This window comes from Eleginops maclovinus, chromosome 19, assembly GCF_036324505.1.
Source record: "Eleginops maclovinus isolate JMC-PN-2008 ecotype Puerto Natales chromosome 19, JC_Emac_rtc_rv5, whole genome shotgun sequence".
Lineage (NCBI taxonomy): Eukaryota > Metazoa > Chordata > Actinopteri > Perciformes > Eleginopidae > Eleginops > Eleginops maclovinus.
In genome coordinates, this window is record NC_086367.1 from 12837294 (window position 1) to 12852915 (window position 15622).

General features: G+C 39.0%; 4 protein-coding genes across 6 annotated transcripts; 3 read left to right on the forward strand and 1 right to left on the reverse strand.

Annotated features, from left to right (window-relative positions):
* The first annotated feature begins 234 nt into the window (after nucleotides 1–234).
* Nucleotides 235–5000, forward strand: atxn3 (ataxin 3). 2 transcript variants are annotated; one of them, XM_063909529.1, is made up of 11 exons: nucleotides 235–353; nucleotides 858–1022; nucleotides 1109–1153; nucleotides 1253–1338; nucleotides 1449–1515; nucleotides 1596–1683; nucleotides 1761–1890; nucleotides 2009–2172; nucleotides 2414–2570; nucleotides 3023–3087; nucleotides 3176–5000. In XM_063909529.1, exons 1-11 carry the CDS (start codon nucleotides 309–311, stop codon nucleotides 3226–3228), a joined length of 1065 nt encoding a protein of 354 aa, XP_063765599.1. In that variant the 5' UTR covers nucleotides 235–308; the 3' UTR covers nucleotides 3229–5000. The 2 variants fall into 2 exon arrangements, with proteins under 2 accessions (XP_063765599.1, XP_063765600.1); XM_063909530.1 differs by lacking the exons at nucleotides 3023–3087; nucleotides 3176–5000 and having other exon boundaries at nucleotides 2414–2574.
* Nucleotides 5001–5112: 112 nt separating this feature from the next.
* On the forward strand, nucleotides 5113–7473 carry LOC134881918 (protein Z-dependent protease inhibitor-like). The gene is made up of 5 exons (XM_063909527.1): nucleotides 5113–5240; nucleotides 5654–6283; nucleotides 6385–6658; nucleotides 6863–7010; nucleotides 7105–7473. The coding sequence occupies exons 1-5, from the start codon at nucleotides 5204–5206 to the stop codon at nucleotides 7294–7296; spliced, it is 1281 nt and encodes a 426-aa protein (XP_063765597.1). The 5' UTR covers nucleotides 5113–5203; the 3' UTR covers nucleotides 7297–7473.
* A 250-nt stretch (nucleotides 7474–7723) lies between these two features.
* ddx24 (DEAD (Asp-Glu-Ala-Asp) box helicase 24) lies at nucleotides 7724–13816 on the forward strand. 2 transcript variants are annotated; one of them, XM_063909525.1, is made up of 9 exons: nucleotides 7724–8810; nucleotides 9023–9936; nucleotides 10257–10715; nucleotides 10811–10964; nucleotides 11466–11981; nucleotides 12281–12356; nucleotides 12625–12813; nucleotides 12899–13028; nucleotides 13119–13816. In XM_063909525.1, exons 2-9 carry the CDS (start codon nucleotides 9027–9029, stop codon nucleotides 13388–13390), a joined length of 2706 nt encoding a protein of 901 aa, XP_063765595.1. In that variant the 5' UTR covers nucleotides 7724–8810; nucleotides 9023–9026; the 3' UTR covers nucleotides 13391–13816. The 2 variants fall into 2 exon arrangements, with proteins under 2 accessions (XP_063765595.1, XP_063765596.1); XM_063909526.1 differs by having other exon boundaries at nucleotides 7724–9936.
* On the reverse strand, nucleotides 13048–15604 carry LOC134881922 (ubiquitin thioesterase OTUB2-like). The gene is made up of 6 exons (XM_063909531.1): nucleotides 15501–15604; nucleotides 15302–15382; nucleotides 15075–15193; nucleotides 14917–15001; nucleotides 14200–14391; nucleotides 13048–14096 (listed from the first exon to the last, which is right to left on the reverse strand). Exons 2-6 carry the CDS (start codon nucleotides 15380–15382, stop codon nucleotides 13890–13892), a joined length of 684 nt encoding a protein of 227 aa, XP_063765601.1. The 5' UTR covers nucleotides 15501–15604; the 3' UTR covers nucleotides 13048–13889.
* Between the last annotated feature and the right edge of the window lie 18 nt (nucleotides 15605–15622).

Sequence of the window (15622 nt, forward strand, 5' to 3'; positions counted from 1 at the left end):
ATGGTTCTCCATGCATGATTTGACAAATAAAATGGGTCCATTCTATAATGTTTTTTGTCAAATCTGGTATCATTGACATAAATGTATTTAACAGAGAAACGGATGCACACAGTTTCACAATGACTCGTATGTACAGTGCTCTATTTCAAACACAGCCAGTGGTTTCAATGATTCACTGGTAAGAATAGAGTTTATAAATGCATAAATCGGTCAATGGAGATTTGGATGTGGAACCAGGCCGCTAGAAGGCGCTGGTCGATATAGTCCCTTCTCTCCGTGGTTATGAATGATCTTGAGTTCAGAGTTGAATGTTTGACAGAAAGCTAAATATGGATTCCATATTTCATGAGAAAGTAAGTTTAAACATGTAACTTTACTTATCAAGCCACGAGTAATTCGTCTCGTTTATTCGGAAAGCCTTGTACCTTCTAGCGGCGGTTTGTAACCCGGCGCTATCTGTCCGGTGGTGAGAGATTTGTGGTGATGTTTGGTAGTATTGTTGTCCAGACATCTAGCATGCTAACTACACCTGCTAATCATAGATTATGAAAAGTTTCTCTTCAGCTAGGAGTACAAACGCTAAAAGCTTCATAATGGCTGCAAGCATGTTATTTTTTGTCCACTTAGTAAACGAACTAGCTTAATAGGGCTATCTCGTGTTATAAAGTAGTGTTAAAAGTAGTTGTGTTAGTTAACGGATGCTATATGTAGCCAGTAAGGCTGTATCCGTGGCGACAAGGCAAATTAACAACATGTTACTATTAACGTGAACTAATTCAATGTCTATAAAGTTAACTAAGTTTATATATCAAAAATAATGCTCTCTTCTCTCTTCAATAACTCATCTCTATTTGTAGCAAGAGGGCTCTCTTTGCGCCCAACACTGTCTGAACAACCTCCTGCAGGGTGAGTATTTCACTCCTGTGGATCTGTCCTCCATCGCTCATCAGCTTGATGAAGAGGAGAGGATGAGGATGGCAGAGGGAGGTATGGCCAGTGAGGAGTATAGGACCTTCTTACAGGTGAGGAGGCTTTAGATATGAATGCTAATGCAGCAGGTGCTCTTAGAAACATGTTCCAACTTTATTTTCTATGAATGTGTTTCTAGCAACCGTCTGGCAACATGGACGACAGCGGATTCTTTTCAATTCAAGTGAGAGATTCAGTCATTTCAATTGTTGTTTATTATCAAATCAATAACTTTTTTAATCAGTAATGTCATTTCTCTGTTCTGTTATATATTTCCTCCTAGGTAATTAGCAATGCACTGAGAGTCTGGGGCTTGGAGCTAATCCTCTTCAACAGCCGGGAGTACCAGAGCCTGATGATTAATCCCATGTAAAACATTTACTGTCTATTTATTGTATTTACTGTGTATTGTCCTCATCTGTAATCTCATAGCCACTTTACAGTGTAAATTGATTGTGCAACTACATTAATTTTTTCAGAAATGAGAAAGCCTTCATTTGCAACTACAAGGAGCACTGGTTTACTATACGCAAACTAGGACAACAGGTATGGGGCGATTGTCATCATAAACAATGTTGACACAGCCTGATTTACCAAAAAAACACACTGTTTTGTTTTCATTGCAGTGGTTTAACCTGAATTCACTGCTGACTGGACCAGAGTTGATATCAGACACCTATCTAGCCCTTTTCCTTGCACAGTTACAACAAGAAGGTATTGTAAAATTAATTTTGTAACGCTATGATGTTTTTTTGCTGTGCAGAAATCATTTTAAAGTTGAATTTGGGCAGGTTATTCCATATTTGTGATCCGAGGAAACCTCCCTGAGTGTGAAGCAGAGCAGATTTTAGGGATCATGAGGGTGCATCAGCAGCAGCGACCAAAGCTTATTGGAGAAGATGAAGCCCAGACAAGTGCTGGGTATGTACTGTATTTGCTGCCAGTACAAACAGAACAGAATTATCTTCATTTATGTATTCAGCTGCTAAAAGCAAGCTTTTTCACATATCTAACTTATCTGTACTTTTGGTGTGAGCAGCAGGTCGGCAGCTCAGAGCCAGGTGGATATGACCTTTGCTGTGGAGGACGAGGTTGTAGATGAAGACGAAGAGCTGAAGAAAGCTCTGGCACTCAGCCGACAGGACATAGACGTGGAAGATGAAGAAGCTGATCTCCGCAGAGCCATACAGCTTAGCATGCAAGGTAAATAATTAGATATCCAAAGTATTTAATATGATATAGGTTGCGGATATCATCAACAGTTGATTATTAAATTAATCTACAATTCTTAATACACAGCACTTTTATTTAAACTTCTGCAGTCGATCATATCAACAAGTATTTTCGTTTTCATTGTTAATTTCTCAAATTGGGCTCCAGGTTCTCAACAATAAAATTGTTTTAAGCAAAACAGGGTTTTCTTTGTTTATTTATAATATTATAGGAGCAGTGATGAGCAACAAGCCCTCTGAGTCTGAAATGGGAAACGTGAAATTGGCAAGCCAGGCAGCGGGGAGTTCTGCAGTAGGGCAAAGAGCAGGCCAGAATGAGGCGCTCACAGCTGAAGAACTGCGAAAGAGGAGACAAGCCTATTTTGATCGGTAGGTTTAACTGAATGTCTGGTGACTACTGTACTGGACACAATGAATAATAAACACTTGACTTCTATTAAATAGAGCTGCAATAGACTTTTATACAGCTCTGGAAAAACTTAAGAGATCATTGCAGCTTTATCAGTTTCTCTGGTTTTACTATTTATATGTATGTCTTTGAGTTAAAACATTTTTTTTATTGTATTCTATAAATTACGGACAACTTTTCTCTGTGTTTGAATTCAACATACACTGGAATGGCTGCCATACCTATTGAGATTGTGGAGTGGAATTTTGTCAAAAGTTGTAATTTTACATTGTAACTGTGTCTTCATTAAAACATGTATTTAATTTATAGTTAGAACCGATGACAGTTTTCATGATATTGTGTCCACCCCTCTTAAGTGAATGTAAACTGAATTCATGGATCTTTCTGAAAATTCTCTTTGTTGATTTCTTAGGCAGCAGCAACAAGCTCAGTCGAACATTCCTCAGCAACCGGACACAAAATCATCAGGTGGCTCAGGTAGTGACATCTGACTTATTATTAATAAAATAAGCCTATCCAGGTAACCCATGCAATATACTGAAAACAGCTCTCTCCCCTCTTCTAGGATCAGTGAACACTGGCTCTGGAGAGGACCAACAACAAAAGCCCAGCCAGTGAAAGTGTGCACGGTTTGCCTATGTTGTTTACCAGCTGCCAGGATTGGCAACCCCGTACAGGGGAAGCTTTGCTCCTTGCTCTAACCTTTTGCACCTGCGAACATAAGGACAGTCAGAAGGCTGACGCGTTTCCCCTGGTTAGTTCGCTGACGGGCAATAGAGAAGAGAACAACGATGAGGAAAAGGCAGCAGTTAGTCTAGTCTAACTCAGCGAGACACTGACGCTGGGAAAAGGGTGACCACAGAACCCACAATGCAGTTTATCCAAGTTTGCATTTGCCTTTTTGCCATGGCGCCTTCTATTTCTATTGTACACTGTTTTTTATTCTTGTTTTTTTCCCCACAAGAGATGAAAAACAAACAGTGTGTTTATCTATTTAGGGGGAATACATATGGAGGGGAATACATATGGAGGGGATTGTTCTGTGAAAGCCAATAGGACAGCAAACACACAGATAAGAGGTTTGATAGATAATAGTGTGACCCCCACTTTTACTTTGGACTTGTGTTTGTAGAACATAAGAAGTATTTCCAACTCCTGCCCCACCCAAACACCAGTTTAGCTCTGAAATCACTTCTAGTACTGAAATATATTTTAGCAATCAGCACTAACATGTGTCAGTCGTTTGTTCTTTCCTAATCTTTACTTGTGAACATCTAAGAGTAGTATTCCAAAAACAACATATAACTGATGTTGTGGCTTTGTTATTACCCATAAGTGTATAAGTAGGCATAATCAAATCTAAGATTACACAGCTTTTCCATTTAGGATGGACAGTGCACAAAAAAACTATAAAGCTATTTGCTGAATCTAAGAGGCTTTTGACTGATGCATATTTTTCATGTCTTGTCCAGATTAAGTTGGCATGTAACGCGGAACAAAAAATAAACCTTTAAACAACATTAAACTACTGCTGCTAAATCAAAAAATATTTTTTCCAGCAAATATGAACACCAAAAAAACGAAAAACAGTTTGAGACGTCCAGTCCAGTCTAACTAGTTTAGGACTGCCTCTGTCGTTCCTCCTCATCAGTATTTGTCATGAGCTGTTTAGGGAAATTAAAAAACATCTTTTTGATGTACCTTCACAAGTGGTTGATAGTTTAACCCTGTAATTAGATTTTAATTTCACTGCTTAGACTTGTCTTCTATTCCAATAATGCACTGAGGTGGCCATTGGTTAAATCTATAGAAGCTATTTTCGGATTGATGGCCTTCAGAAATAACAGTAGTGAGGGGAGGGACATCATTTTTATGATTTTAAAACCCAAAGATAGAACAAAACGTCACCGTGTATTTGTTGCATTTTTGTTTCTACAACAATCTCTTCTTGCTTTCCCCCTTCTTTTTTTTTTAAAAGCAAAAGGATGTTAATTGATTGAGCACATAACTGCATTAAAAATGTTTGTTTACAGTTATTTTGATTGCTGGAACCAATGACAGCATGGATATATCTTGGTGCCTCCAAAAAAGTATTCAGTCTCATACAAACTCAACTTTTTGTACTGGATGACTTCTAAGAAAGATCCATGTTGTCCTTATTGTTTTCATTTCCTTTGGATATGTTAGGCCTTTTTTTCTATTTAAATGACACTTGTGAAAGTGCATGAAATGTTGGTTGTTGGGTGTTTATCATTACATTGTTTTTCACTACATTCTCACAATAAGTACTCTTACAAATCTTTTTTCTTATATTTCACATGTTACCATAGCACATTCTTTGATTTAATGTATTAGGTCTTGTTCCGGGATTAAAGTGACATTCACTCCTGCTGAAGTTTCTCATGCCTCGGTTTTTCTAACTGAACCATAACATGCTATTATTGATGGATTAATTTGGGGACTTTTTACTCCTGAAAAAAGAGGCCTGGAATATTTGAGCTCTGACTCCCATTTGGACAACACAACAGGCAATGCGTCATGGTTAATATGTAACGCTGAGAGCACACTTGCACTTTGTCTCCCCAAATAATACATGAAGCTCTCAGAAGTAAACTTGCACAAGCGGAATGGTATGTACAACAGTTTTGGGAAAAAATGTTTTAGTCACAGCTATCTATTGCATTTAAAACCTGAATTAATTCAAGCGCTTTAGGTCGGAATTTAGTTTGGGGAAAATTGTGATGGATGAAATCTAATATGTGTGATCATTTGGTTAAATATTGTGTGAGTGTATTGTGTTATTGTCAAAAAGGCCCTTTTCACAGATGACAATTTGGCATTGTCACTGTAAGAAAGGTGAAGGTGTAGATGATGAAAGTATTTTTTTCTTTAGCTGCTTTGATTTTAGGTTTGGCATCATGACTGCTTGCTCATTGAATAGATCCATCGTTGGTGTTATTCGTAACACCCACGCTTTTCAAGTCAAAATGTGTGCTGTTTATTTGTTTTAATCTTTTGACATCTACATGTCTGCATGTTACAGGTTGTGTAACCAAATCTCTCAAAAACATGGTGGTACAGAAATTGAAAATGGAACTTATTTTCATTGTCACCTTCATGTGCTTCCTCGCTCCTGTCCACCAAGCAGACATCCCAATCGCCACCATATCTGATCTTTCCTTCAAAAATATGGACTTTGCCATGAACCTATACAGAAAGATTTCCAACTACCATGACAAGAACATATTTTTCTCATCTTTGAGTATCTCCACAAGCTTTGCTGCTCTTTTGCTGGCTTCTGATGGAGTTACACATCAGGAAATACTGAAGGGACTCAATCTGGAGCAGCTGGAGCGGGCTGACCAGCCACAGCTTATCCCAACACTCTTCAAACTCCTGCATGAGAACATCACGCAGAATGGAACCATGAAACTGGATCAAGGCATGACTCTGTTTACGCGCCAGCAGTTTGTGCTGAAGAAGGCATTTGAAGACCAAATCAAGACGTTTTTTGATGCTGATATCCAAAGTGTAGACTTTGCTGACACAAGGGGGAGTATCAACTTCATCAATGAGTATATCAAGCAAAAGACTCAAGACAAAGTGAACGATATGATTTCCTCCCTGGATGCCCTGACCCAGGTCATGTTGATTAACACAATTTTCTTCCAGGGTAAGTTGAAACAATCTCTTGGAGTTTAGATCTTCATCTTGGGTCATTGTTAACTTTCACCTATAGTATCCACTGCTAAATAATTATATTTTCTTTCACAGGAGGCTGGCAGAACCCTTTCAATTCCAATTTCACATCAAATGCACCATTCTTCATTGACAACTATAATATTGTGCAAGTGCCGATGATGTTTTTAGAGGATAAGTTCTATACAATGGAAGATACTCCTCTTGGTGCCAGAGTGCTGAAGCTGCCGTACCTGGAAGGTGTTTCCATGCTTATTCTGCTCCCAAACAAAGGCATCGACTACACTGTGATTAATGATGGGATCACTGCTGAGAGGTTTCTCAGCTGGATCAAAAGCCTGCAAAAAACGTAAGTGCATAGAAAGTCATTATGTGGAAACGTTTGAAACATCTGTAAGGCCTTTTATCATCTGTATTCTGTTGTATTTCAGCTATCATTGTAGAAGACGTTCTGATCATTTTAGTAAATTTGTTTTTTAAATAAATGGGCAATTTTAGAGTATCAAAAAACAACAGTCCACTTAACCTGGGTTGTCATATTTTGTGTTCATAGCAAACTGGAAATCAACATGCCCAAATTCAAGATGGAGGACTCCTATTCCCTGCACAATATCTTACCAGACATGGGCATATCCAGTCTCTTCAGTAATTCAGCCAATTTGACAAAGCTGAGTAATCAAAAAGGCCTCCAAGTGTCAGAGGTTAGTTTTCCATAATGTAAGAAAAATGTTTGTATATTCTAATCCTTGCAGTTGATGATTTTTTAAATTTTTGATCTCTATTGTAAAATCACAGGTGCTGCACAAGGCTGTGATCGAGGTGGATGAGACAGGCACCACTGCAGCAGCTGCCACAGCCACTGGAATTATTCCATATTCCTTACCCCGGACCTTCACAGTGAACAGACCATTTTTCTTCTTCATATACCATGAAGATACAAACTGTCTGCTATTTATGGGAAGGGTAATTGACCCTACCAAAAACTAGCAGTCATGAGGGGGCTGTTTGAGTCCTGGAGAACAGGCACATAACATTGTGTTTATTAAGGGTTTTAAAAGATTGTTTTGATGGCTTTTTCTTGAATTCCAAATGCTGGTCTGGTCTGTAAGCCAACTGAAATGTGATCCATATTAATACAAATAAATAAAAGAATACATTATTGTGCTTTTCTTTTGGATTCGATTAAACATATTATTTTCTCAGAAATTGATGTGTGCTTAAGGCGTACTGCATGAGGGCAGTGTTTGGCATATACATGTGAGCACCAGCACAAGGACCATTTTGACCTGTGATTGTATAACGTTACAAAACTCCAGGCATGACAAACTATTACCATACTCTAAAGACAATTTACCCATGTTTTACCTACATTCATACTCTTATGCAGATTACCATTAAAACTTTGATGGTTAATTGGAAACACCACCAGCTATTAACTACTTTATATCTGAAAGCTCAAGCAGCAGAGCTTAGGAGCAGCACCATACCCTCTTCAACAGGACCTTTAACTTCTATGAAAAGCACCAAACTGGTGGCTTATTAACAGCTGAAACATTATGACCATTTATACATTTCTGATGGCTCACAAGCAAGATTTCTTTTAGAACTTGGCATTAAGAATGGGCTCTTGTTTATAAAATACAACTGATGTATTTTGAGTTGTTTTACTTTTGGTGCCTTTATGTATGTTTCAATGTAAATAGTAGACTTGTTGTAGTCCACTATAAGCAGAGGAGGGAAGTAACTAAGTACATTTACTCAAGTACTGTAGTTAAGTACACTTTTAAAGATACTTGTACTTTACTTGAGTTTTTCCAATTGATGCTACTTTGTGCTTCTCCACTACAATTCAGATGTGTGTAGTGTACTTTTACCCCACTACATGTATTTATCTTCAGTTACTTTGCATATTTGGATTAATAATGTGAAATATAATCAACACTTCAATCAAAATTTAGTTACCTCGAGTAAATTCCCAAGCTACCCTGCTTGGTAGCTATAAGTTATTAAAATGACCTGCACCTTTACCAACTTTGATTAATACTTTAATGCATCAATAATAATGAAAACGTAATATATTATTCTGAAATGGACCAATCAGCATAATGAGTAGTTTAGGTATATTTTGATGCTAATACTTTTGTACTTTTACTTGAGTAACATTTTGAATGCAGGACTTTTGCTTGTAACTTGTGTACTTTTACTCAAGTACTTCTGACACCTCTAACTATATGGACTACTAAAGTAAGGTTTTTTTTTAACTGTGATACTGCTACTTAAAGGTCCAAATAAGTCTCCCACAACAGATAATAAAACGGATCACAATCGTTTTTAAAGACTACGCCCCATGCTGGAGGAAAGAAATCGTTTGTTTTCTTTCGACAAATAAAGTTTTTTCAAACCACGTGATGAAGACTGTCATGGCTGCGCCCTCGTGTCATGCGTGGTTGTAAACATTCGTGACAATATTTAGGAATTAAAAAGACGCTAGAATCATCAAGGTAGTACTTTTTGTATTATCGTATGAACGTATAGTTGTTGCGTGCGTTGTATGCTGTATGCCAAGTCAGTTGGGTCGGATATTATTGCGAGCATTTCATATATAGTTGGAGTGGCTCGGCACCTAGCTGTTAGCTAACTTGAGACATACGCTTTGAACAACTCAGTCCAAGGTACGCAGTTTAACACTTTTTGTAACTCCAATTATTTGTAGGAAAATGAAGATCCAGAAGAGCAAGCCCAGAAACAAGCGCATATCCTTCGGAGTGAAGAGGCCATCTAAACGAGGCATCCACGTGAAAGGCAAATGGAAAGCTATAGAGCTCGACCCCAGTATCTTCTCCGAGGAGGGCTTGGAGGGCCTTGTGTGTTTTGAAGAGCTCACAAATTACCGTTTGGTAGACTCTGAGAAGACTGCAACTACAGCAGCAAAGGATCTGCTAAAGGAGAAGAAGAAGAAGAAGAAAAACAAGAAAAGAAAATCCAGCGAGGGAGAGGAGGCTACAGAGAAGGTGGATGCAGAGAGTAATGAGGGAGAGAAAGCAGCTGAACCAGCCAAGAAAAAAGCAAAGAAGAAGAAAAATAAGAAACCAAAAGCTAAGGAATCAGAAAAATCAGATGACACCACTGAGGAAGTGACACAGAAGGATGTAGCTGCAGGTGAGGAAGAAGGGGAAGATGAGATGCCTAAAGAAGACACGTCCACAGATACAGCAACTGCTCCAGAATCTGATGCACCATCAAAACTCACGAAGAAGATCAAAAAGAAGAATAACAAGAAACAGAAGCAGCAGATAGAAAATGATAAAACTCCAGAGGCTCAGCCAAACCTGGAGTCTCCATCCGAACCTCGAGCACTGGAAGAAGAAAATCCTACAAAATCCACCCAAAATAAAGAGCCAAAGCTTCCTAAAAGCAAAAAGCAGATAAATAATTGGACAAATGCAGCACGTTGTGATTCTGATGACAAAAATGCTGATGTGGATGCATGGAAGGACCTGTTCGTCCCCTCCCCTGTGCTAAAGGCACTGAGCAGTCTTGGATTTAGCTCACCGAGCCCCATACAAGCCCTGGCTCTGCCTCCTGCCATCAGGGATCGTATGGATATACTGGGAGCAGCTGAGACAGGTGAGATAAATACTCTTTTCTTTTCTTTGTCCCATATTGGTGTCACAATTCATCGATCTGGAGTGATGTATCGATCCAACAGCATTGATACGTATCTTTTTTATTGATTTTTTAAAATTTAAATAACTTTTTTTTTTAATAGCCCTGTTCTAAAACTCAAAGTAAATAGCTTATTGTTAGTTAATATATCAACATACATTGTGATATAAGCAAATGTTCTATTGTTTCCAAATAATTGATACCGTATTGTGATTTACACCCCTAAACCATTTGTCTTCATGTTTTCATAATTGAAACTAATGTGAGCACCGTCATTACAGGAAGTGGGAAGACATTGGCTTTTGGTATTCCGATGATCCACGCCATCCTAGAGTGGAAGAGCAGTTCAGAAAAGCCTGTTGATGACAGCACCGAACCAACCACAAATGTGAAGAGTTTGTATTTACCAGATGTAGATGAGTCTACAATAGAAGACAAGGAGGACGACATGGAGGCTGAGGAAGAAGAGGGTGAAAGTACCTCAGAAGAGGATCAACCTGACCCAGATGAACCTGACATCGAAGACCAACAGGAGGATTTTGAAGAAACAGATGATGATAATAAGCTTGGCTGTGTTCAGGTAATTGAAAATGCAACTTTTGGTTTTGAACACACCGCTGAAGAAAAAGAAGAAGCTGCAGCCGGTCGGAGGCAGCCTCTGCTTGGACTGGTGCTCACTCCCACCAGGGAGCTGGCTGTTCAGGTCAAACACCATATTGATGCTGTTGCGAAATTTACAGGTGAGTTTGTTAAAGTTCTATGAGTACCATTTATTTTTTAAGTAATCAGAATGAATAATGGATGTCAAGATACTGAAGATGTTTCTGTTGTATAGACATCAAAACAGCGATTGTGGTGGGTGGAATGGCACAAGAGAAACAAAGGAGGATTCTGAGGCGAAGACCAGAGATCATTATCGCTACTCCAGGACGTCTGTGGGACTTGATCCAGGAGCGCCATCCACATCTGCAGAATTTAAGACAGCTCAGGTAGGTCTCAATTCTCTCCTCTTTATTTTATGGTTTGGTAATATGGAATAAATATGTATGGCAATATGATATCTAAAAAAAAATGAATGTGCTATACTTATGTTTGCCATACATGTGATTTTCTTAAGCTTGGGGCCGTTCAGGATAAATATTATTTTAAATTATTATTTTTAAAATTCAATAATCAACTGAGATTGATGAAACCTTCCTTTTATGATCATGTCATCTCTATATTAAGCAATTTAAAGGCAATCAACTGGAATCCTTTTTTATTTGTATATTTATTTATCATTAACAGCGTAATATGTTTGGGTTCTTGACGTGTGAGAAGTCAGACCATAACCACTTGTTCATGGCTATTCCCTGTTTTTAAATATACATTGAAAAAGATATGGAGTATGCCTTGATTCTTATAGGCAGGTTGAGAAAGACCATATAAGCATATATCATTTCTCCTGACACTTTTATTAACTGCTGCTGTTTGTTTTTTTCTTCTTGCAGGTGCCTGGTCATTGATGAAGCGGATCGCATGGTGGAGAGAGGCCACTTTGCCGAGCTGGATAGTCTGCTGGAGATGCTCAACACCGTGCACTTTAATCCCAAGAGGCAAACTTTTGTGTTCTCTGCTACACTGACCATGGCTCGCAGCCTGCCCATCCGCCTCCTGCAGAAGAAGAAGAGGAAGAATCTGGACCAGAGGAACCAGCTGGAAATTCTCATGGAGAAAATGGGGATCAAGTCCAAACCAAAAATAATTGACTTGACCAGGAAGGAGGCAACTGTGGAGTCCCTGACTGAGACCCGGATCCATTGTCAGAAGGAAGAAAAGGACTTCTTCCTTTATTACTTCTTGCTCCAGTATCCTGGCCGCACCATGGTGTTTGCCAACAGTATAGACTGCATCAAGAGACTGAACTCCCTGCTGGTTATCCTGGACTGTACTCCACTACCACTGCATGCCAACATGCACCAGAAACAACGCCTCAAAAACCTGGAGAGGTTTGCTGAGAGGGAGAGGTAGGTTTGCACACACTTGAAGTAGATGTATGAAGATATTTTCCTCAGGTTAGGTTAAATTGTGTACCTAGGATGAAATATAGGTACATGTTCACTGCAACAAAGTGCTTCAGAGTTTTATATGGTATGTGTGAAAGTAAATATTAATTGCAAAGTACTTACTTAAAGAATATTCATTGTTGCTTTAATATTAAGGGAATGTCTTGGAAAGTTTTATTCACCTTTTAATTCTTAAGTATTTAATACAATTTATCATTGCTTACTGAATTAACAATTACATTTTAACATTTAATTCACAGCTGTGTCCTGCTGACTACTGATGTAGCGGCTCGAGGGCTGGACATCCCCAATGTTGAGCATGTTATTCACTACCAGGCAAGCTTTTTTATTGTGTTCCATTCTGTATATTTATTTTCAATTCACATTTAATTTCATATATGTATTTATAAAAACTGTTAAAATATACACTTTGCTTAACAGTCAAGCTGAATTTTGGTTCCAGTTGTGAGCATTGGTTTTACATTGTCAGATATTTGATTTTAAGGAATACAACTGCATAGCTCTGTGTGTAATAGTGCGTTAGAGTATGTTCTACTGCAGTCTATGCACAAAGATATATTATAATGTTTCCTGTAAACATCAGGTTCCCAGGACATCTGAGACTTACGTCCATCGGAGTGGCAGAACAGCGAGAGCCACCAAAGAGGGTCTGAGTTTGCTGCTTATAGGCCCAGACGACATGATGAACTTCAAAAAGATCTACAAGGCCCTTGGGAAGGACGAGGATCTTCCAATGTTCCCCATAGAGAGCAAATGCATGGAAGCCATCAAGGTAAGATCCAGCTTAAGGTCATAACTTTATGGAACATTTAAAAGATTTTATTTGATCCTAAACTGTTGAGTGCATTCCTCCACAGGAGCGGGTAAACTTGGCCAGACAGATAGAGAAGATTGAGTTCCACAACAGCCGGGAGAAGCATCACAACTCCTGGTTCAGACAAGCAGCAGAGGCTCTGGAGGTCGACCTGGATGATGACCTTTTAATCGGTAAGACCAACACAACACATTTTGTGACAGGTTCCCTTTATTTAAAAATGTTTAAATACAGACAACTGAATATGCCATCTTTGTCTACAGGTGGAGCAAGGGATGATCAGGGTGACAGAGATCAGCAGAAGATGGTAAAGGGGATGAAAAAGCATTTGAAATATCTGATCTCCAAGCCTGTGTTCAAGAGGGAGATTATGACCAAGTACCCCACTCAAATGGGAAAGCTCTCACTGGCTAACATGCATCGAGTTGGAAAGGAAAGTGCCCTTAACAGGGTTTCAGAGCAGGAGGAACTCAAGTTAAAGAAAGGTGTTCAACAACAGCAGAAAAAGCAGAAGAAAGAAAAGCAGCAGCAGTGACGTGTTAATGGAATGTGTATTTATGTAATTGTTTACATAAATTAATTTCAGTTCATTTAAAGTAATGTTTTCGAAGATTTTCATGAAAAAAAATGTTGTTTAACACTATTGTAGAGAAGGAGATAACACAATGGTGGTAAAGCCTTTGACCCACTAATGAAAGCTCTTGCAATTTTAGGAATTCAGTGTCTATGGCGACTCGATGCGGACACTGAGTTCATCAGCGCCGTGTCTGGGAAGGGAGAATTTTTAAAAAAGACCTACAATTGGAGTTTACCGCAATAAATGCTGCCAAAAAGAGCACAGAGATCTTCGAGATTGTAACTTTAAATACTTACTGCACAGTGTGCAAAAAAAACATGTATTTCTAAATGTTAAATCGCTGTACACTGCAAGACTATATAAAAATCTGTTTTCTAAAGTGTCCTTAAGCCCACTTGGGATTTATTGAACCGAAGTCAATATTCCTGAGTTAAGCTGAGTCCACGTGGATCTCTGGTCAGTGTTGTAGTCGCGGGTACAGAATGTTATAATGTGACGTCTGGTAGAGGAGGTGCAGGGAGGGTTCGGCACCCTCTGGAATGACGTGGTGAGACAGCTGCTGCTCATCACCCTCCATGGAGACGATGTGGATGCAAATATCCAGAGCCTGTGACAGCGCTAAGATGTCCACATGATCACACTCCATCGCCATGGCCTCCACTTCCTGAAACATTATCAAGTCCGACAGTTACATTTCCTAGACTTTTTTTTTGTAAACACTTATCAATTATACTTTTCAGTAGATGGCAGAAACCATTTGAACTAACCTGATGACAGTAGACTAGAAGATTGGGCGCCTCTACAAAGTTGCAGAAGAATTCTGCCTGGTTTTGAAGGTGTGCTGAGGTGAGCAGCCGGAGATACTGCACCACACTGTCGGATGTCCTCTGCTCATTGAAGAGCCTGAGCAGTGTCTCTTCGTGCTCATCAGCCTGACACTGCTCCAGAACAATAACAACCTTCAAGAAAACAAACGGTTAACAACATTGTCAAAAAACTGTTCTTGCTTGAATACTTTAGATGTTCATTCCCTGTGCCATGTGGAAAAGCAGAGATTTATCTGTTGCAAATAATGGATTATTGCCAAAAACCTGTCAATTCATCACGACCAATTGGTTTCGACTTGCAGTAATTACCTCTTTAAGGTGGAAAGCTTGTGAATGATATGTAGTTGAGCAGCTGTTCCAAGTATCAGACTTCAGAGATTCATACCACAAAATCATTCTCTTATCTTGAGTATTATAATTGTCTTGTACCAGGATTCTCATTGTGTGCATTTAGCATGCATTAAGTCGAATAATACCTTTGTTATTTCATGTTATGGCCTAACCAAAATACCAAACTAAAAATCCGTTAGTCATCTGCCTAACTTTCTTTTATTGCTTGAAACAACTGTTATTTCTGAACTATTTTCAACAGAAAAAAGTCCCCCTAGTGTTCTCATGTCATAGCAAAAACAAGGTCAAAGGAAATGCATTATTTACTGTATTCAGGTGGTGCTTGAAGGAACTCTCATCAAATCCCGCAGTAGAGAAATCTTCACTGGTTTGAAGAATTTTCTCCTTAAATCTGCAAATTAAAACAAGGCCACCTTGAATAAACAGTGAGTTTAGTTTATTTGAATTGTGAAATGATAACTGACCTCTGTAGAGCCCTGGGATTGTGTAAGACTGTCTCCAAGTATGAAAAGAAGAGGGCTCTGTAGAAGCAGTTTCCATCTCCGCGCACTTGTCTGACGGTGTGGAACTGGCTGCTTAATTCCTAACAAAAGGACAATATGAAGGATTAGTATGCGGCGGACACTTTGATTGGAAAAGATGGACCATGACCACATACAGTAAACGACCCCACCCCAAATAAATGTCGTACTTTATATTTTTCACCCGGCGTTTGCTCTGGGAACAGTGTAGAAATGTCCTCTCGGTATGAGACAAGGCTGCCTGCCTCCATCTGTCGAGAAACAAACAGCTTTACTATTTTCGGACCAAACAGTTTCCGGGGTCGACTGCCGGCTCGACAGACACTCGAATTACAACAACATGGAAACAAGGTAAGAACACATAATTACAGTTAAGCAAGAATCCGTGCGTCAAAGCTGCGTGTCAAAACATTTTTGCAATCTTATTTCCATTTTCTGAAAACCGGATGTTTGCAGGTACCACGTGTTCAAGTTAAAGGGACAGTACAGGG